Genomic DNA, 5,915 nt, shown 5'->3' with positions numbered 1-5,915 from the left:
TTGTCCAGGGTCACTATCAGTCAGAACTGACTTGGTAGCACTTAACAACAAAATATCCAGAAAACTCTTGTTTTTTATAGTAATATTGTCACATATAATCCCAAGGTGTGGGTCAATTTCAGTTTGAACAAGCTTTCATTTGTTGGCACTTTACTATCCATAAAGTTGTAACTTTTCTCTAGTTTTTCTAATTTTTGTCTCTGATGGATTATCTATATATTCTGTATTCAGAATTACATTATTATTCTTTTGTTACCTCAAATTTACTCAAAGCATTCATTGTAACTCTAATGCAACAAACACTTATCATGAAATTTAATTTATGTAAATTATCTTTATGAAATTTTTATGCAGGTAAAGTATTTATGAAAATTCCTTATTTACAATCCTATGAAATACTGTCTTCATATATTAATGAAATTATCATAAAAAGAAAAAAAAAACTGTAGTAACAACAAAGACAGGAGTCAAAAACATTCAGAAGAAAGAAAAAAAAAAAACACACAAGCAATTCTTTGAAAAAGCAAGTTTATAGAAACTTATATCATGAGATAAAAAAATATGTGGTTTCCATATGCCTTATTTCAAATCATTCCACTATGTGGAGCTCTTCACCAACCTTTTTATCCTTTTGATTAATTTCCTTTCCACACATCTATGGCCTCATTTTCCTCACCAATAGAACTGGTGGATGCCATTGAATATCTAATAACTTAATGCAAACTATCAATGACTATTCAAGTTAATTGATTTCATTCATGCTTTTTTCTCAACTTTTCTATTTTGTTTTTTTCTTTTTTAAGTATTCCTTAAATGCTTGTTTTAAATCTAAACATTTGATGCACCAAAAGCATTTTTTAAGAAGCTATTTACCTGGTTATTTACCAAAAGGTTGGGTTTTGAAATTGATCTCAACTCAATGTAAAATCTCTGTATATGTTGTGCATAGTGATTTAGTCATGCACAGAATTCAAACAAGAAGCTTTTTAGAATATGGAATTTATTCAATCCTTGAGATTTTATTCTGGAAATGGTGTTCAAATTCTAGTTATCTCTGTCACTTTTGTTGTTGTTAAGTGCAGTTGATTCGGTTCCAACCCATAGCGACCCTGTACAGGGTTTCCGAGGAACAGCTGGTGAGCTTGAACCGCCGGCCTTACGGTTCAAACCGACTTTGCAGTCCAGTGCATTAACCAACAATGCCACACCTGAATCTCTGTCACCTTGGGTTACGTTTAATAACATCCTTGGAACAGCTGAGCTTTCTCTGCTTTGAAATGGAGACACTACTCATCTGTAATTATTTTTCTAACAGGTCAAATGATAACATATGCACAAGAATACTGTGCCAATTATAAGCATTATATACATATTCATTACCAAAAAAATTCCATTTTTTCTGTGTACTTCTTAGTCTCATAACTTACCTTGGCCAAGCTTTGTGCATTTCTCCTACATTTGGTGTTATTGTTCCCATCATTGACATGACATATGGCGTCTATCTAAAAAGTGATTCCCCTTCTTTCCCCTCACCATTGCTGGTAACCACCAATTTGTTTATGTATGTTTACTTATTCTTGCCTGTTTGTAAAATATTGAGGTCATGCAATATTTGTCTTTCTGTAATCCACTGTAATAGGAGCTCTGGTAGCGTAGTGGTTACGGGCAGTTCAAAACTACCAGTGGTTCTGCAGGAGAAAGATGAGGCTTTCTGCTTCTGTAAACATTTACAGCACCAGAAACTCTGTACAGGGTCACTATGAGTTGGAACCGACTCCATGGTACTTAACAACAACAACAATCCACTTATTTTACTCAACATAATGTCCTCCACACTCATTCATGTTATTCTTCAAGGACTCATTCTTTATAACTGAATTGTATGTATGTACCACATTTTATTTATCCATTCATCCACTGATTGGCTGTCAGACTGCGTCCTTCTATTTGTCATTGCAAATAGTGTTGCAGTAAACACAGATGTGCGTATATTTGTTTGTGTCACTTCAATTACATCTCTATGGTTGTTTTGTTGTTGTTAAGTGCCGTGGAGTCGGTTCCGACCCGTAGCGACCCTGAACAGGGTTTCCGAGGCTGTAAATCTTTACGGGAGCAGAAAGCCTCCTCTTTCTCCCGCGGAGCATCTGGTAGTTTCAAACTGCTGACCTTGAGGTTCGCATCCCCATTGGTAACCCACTATGCTACCAGAGCTCCTTAGAGCTCTAAGGTAGATACCTATAATTGGGATTGTTGGATCATAAAGTAGTTCTATTTCTAGTTTACTGAGGGAAAAGCATACTATTTTTCAAGGTTGTTGTATCATTTTACAATTCCACTTGTAATGGTTAAGTGTTCTAATATCCCTATTTCCTCAAAAGCATTTTTTCTGTTTTATCTTTTGTTTTATTTTAGTTATTTAATCAGTGCAATTTTAGCAGGAGTGAGAGAGTATCTCATTGTAGTTTTGATTTACATGTCTGGTAGCGTAGTGGTTACGAATCGGGCTGGGAATCGTAAGGTCAGCAGTTCGAAATTACCAGCTGTTCCACGGGAGACAGATGAGGTGTTCTGCTCCCATAAAGATTTACAGCCTCGGAAACCCTATGCAGGGTCACTATGAGTCGGAACCGACTCCACAGCACATAACAACAACAACAACAACAACAAATGGGAGAAAGATGAGGCGTTCCACTCCCATGAAGATTTACAGCCTCGGAAACCCTATGCAGGGTCACTATGAGTCGGAACCGACTCCACGGCACTTAACTTTAATGGTTAATGGTGTGACACTGTGGGCTAATGCGTCAGACTGCAAACTCGTTTGAACTGCTGGGTGGGCAATTCAGGCTCACCAGCTGCTCCTTGGAAACCCTATACAGGGTCGCTATGGGTCGGAACTGACTCAGCGACACTTCACAATAACAACAATGGTTAATGGAACTCCTGGTGTGGCGTTATGGGAGCAACACTAACCTTCAACCACAAAGTCAGCAGTTCAAACCTACTAGCTGCGTCTCAGAAACCCTATACAAGATTGCTATGAGCCGGAACCGACTCAATGACACTTAACAAGACAGCAATTGTTAATAATCATGAGCATCTTTAACATGTATTTTGGGCCATTTAATTGTTCTTTCTTAAAGTGCCTGTTTGTATCATTTGCCCTCTTTCAAATTCAGCAGTACTTTGGTTGTAAAGTTGTTGAAATATTATATATAGTTCAAGATTGGGCTATTGTCAGACATGTTGCTGCCATGTATTTTTTTCCAATGTGCAGGTTATCATTTTACTCTTTTGATAATGTTTTTTGGATGAGCATAAGCATTTAATTTTTAGTAGATCCCAGTTATACTTTTTTTTCTACTGTTCATGAATTTATAGTTGTGTTTGATAATCTTTTTTTTTCTCTCTCTCCTTAAGTAGGTCCCATTGTTTTATCCATAAAATTTTTTTTTTTCTCCAAGAACTTTATAGTCTTAAATTTAACATTTAATGACTGATGCACTTTGAATTCGTTTGGGGGTATTATGTGAGATATGGGTCCTGTTTCACTTTTCTGCACATGGGTATCCAATTTTGCCACCACCGTTTTTTAAGACACTATTTCTTCTCCCATTGAGTAGACTTTGACCTCATATTGAAAATCAGTTGTCCTTAGATAGATGGAGTTGTTTGTGGTTTTTAAATTCTACTCCTTTGGTCTATGCAACTGAAAACACCATGACTTTGGTCAGGTGCAACTTAGTACTTAAAGTGACATCTTTGATTCTTAACACTTTTAAATCTTATGAAATAGATTTTCCTAATGCAATATGTCATGTGATTTCTTGATGGCTTCTTGGATAAATGTTGATTGTTGATCCAAGTAAATTAAATCCTTGACAACTTCAGTATTTTCTCCATTTTATCATAATGCTTATTGGTCCAGTTGTGAGGGTGTTAATTTACTTCGTGCTAAAGTATATTTTTTTCAGTAAATTTTCAATGTAATTTTTTTCATTAAACAAATATGCCAATTCCCTCCACCCACTTTTCTTTATTTTGTCTAGGAAAACCCACCACATTATGTGAGACTATGGGAAAAGCAGAAATTTGGCTAATCCGGACATACTGGGATTTTGAATTTCCTCGTCCATACCTACCTAACTTTGAGTTTGTTGGAGGCTTGCACTGTAAACCTGCCAAACCTTTACCTAAGGTAAGTCTAGCATTTTATGATACCTGATTTTTATTATATTTTAAAGAATACAGACTGAATAAAGAGATACTACTGAAAATATTTGGCTTGCTACACTAAATTTATTTTTTTAGGTTTCAGGTTGTTCTTATGATGATAATTGTTCTTCCAAACTGTACATTTATATTTTAAGCAGAATGGCATATTTAAAGTAGAATATTTTAAATTCCAGTATTCCTATGTTGTGCATAATGGGCTGTAAATAGTGAATAACCTATCAACATCGAGATTTCTATGGAGGTATCCCTAGTATACCTAACAGGTGTGATGGCAATCTCAACATGCATATTTACCATAATGGCAATACATGTGCATTTATGAGAAATTTAGAGCAAATTCCATAAGTTTTTACGATAAAAGGAAGACAATTTAAGGTAGGACAAATCCTGGACTAACATTTTGAGTTTCTGTTGTTTTGTTTAATTATATTTTACTTTTGGAAAGTGGTAACTTTTACAGAAATGTATAATATATAATGCTTGGTGGACATTTCTTTGAGATGCTGGTAAGCCCAGTTTTTAACCTATTAACTATAAGACATCAATGTAATTTTTAGTGGAGGTTTCTAGAAGTTATGTGAATTTACAAGGTCTCAGTCTCAGCAAGAAATAATAGAACTAAGTTGAAAAGCATCAGCAAAAAGGAGAAGCCATTGAAATGAGATATACAAACATTGAATTAGTTCTTTCCTAGCATTCATTTACTTTGGAATGAAAAAAAACTAAAGTGATCTTACACCCATTCCAATGTCTTCAAAGAATAATGTGAAGTTCCAGGAATGTACAAAGAAACAGTATTGAGAAACAAAGTAAAATAATCAATAAGCAAGGTTATAATGCTGCTTTTATCTACTAACAGGGACTGAGGACATGTATCCTCATTGAGCAAAATAACTTTAGGAAGCTTTCCTGGTGTTCCAAGGCGAGTTCTTGATTCCCATTTATGACAAGATGTGTACTGATACATGAAATTATGTTTCAGAACTGTGACTATCCTATTTTTAACTGTCAATTTATAAAGTTTAAAAAAAAAAAGTATGCCCTGCAAACAAAAATCTATTGAGAGCTAAGATGAAGATAAGTGAGAATTTCCATGAGTCTAGAAAATGTCTAATTCCACAATATTATGTTTATCCTAGCTTCACTCTACAAACACATGATTTCATTGAAGCATTTTAGGTAACTTATGTAAGAGGAAGAAAATTATTTTCTTCCAAATCCAACTTGGCTATTGATAAACAAATATAGATACTTTGAAAACCAAACACAGCGTAGATATTCTGAAAGTATTACGCCAGTCACTTGATACACAAAATTAAAAAAGAGAAAATTTTGGGATAGATATCAAAGTTGTACCTCTGTACATATTTTTTTCTCATGTACACACACATACATACCCATGTATGTGAAAGCGTTTATGCAATTTAACACAATCACCATATTTTGTGGAGATGAATTGTAATAGGAAAACACTGGTTTCCAAGTCTTCAGTACTTAATACTAATTAAGCTGGATATTGCAGTCTATTCTCAATCTTAAAATAACATACCCCTAATAACTTTAGTGGTCTTTAATTGAAAAATATGGTGATACCATGGCAAATGTTTGCGTAGAGAATGAGTGTCTCACCTAGAGAAGCAAACCATTGAAGGTTGTTGTTGTTGTTGTTGTTGTTGTTA

General features: G+C 34.7%; 1 protein-coding gene across 3 annotated transcripts in view; it reads left to right on the top strand.

The window, feature by feature from the left end:
- Nucleotides 1-5,915, top strand: part of UGT2A1 (UDP glucuronosyltransferase 2 family, polypeptide A1, complex locus) — an 84,021-nt gene that overhangs the window by 61,312 nt on the left and 16,794 nt on the right. For all 3 annotated transcript variants that reach the window (XM_006873767.1, XM_006873765.1, XM_006873766.1), the window contains one exon: nt 4,050-4,198. In XM_006873767.1, the coding sequence (XP_006873829.1) occupies nt 4,050-4,198 (149 nt within the window). The remainder of the gene's footprint in view (nt 1-4,049; nt 4,199-5,915) is intronic.

The sequence above is a fragment of the Chrysochloris asiatica genome, unplaced genomic scaffold (genome assembly GCF_000296735.1).
Source record: "Chrysochloris asiatica unplaced genomic scaffold, ChrAsi1.0 scaffold00254, whole genome shotgun sequence".
Taxonomy (NCBI): Eukaryota; Metazoa; Chordata; class Mammalia; order Afrosoricida; family Chrysochloridae; genus Chrysochloris; species Chrysochloris asiatica.
Note: the sequence above shows the minus strand (reverse complement) of the source record. Positions and strands in the feature narration are given on the sequence as shown.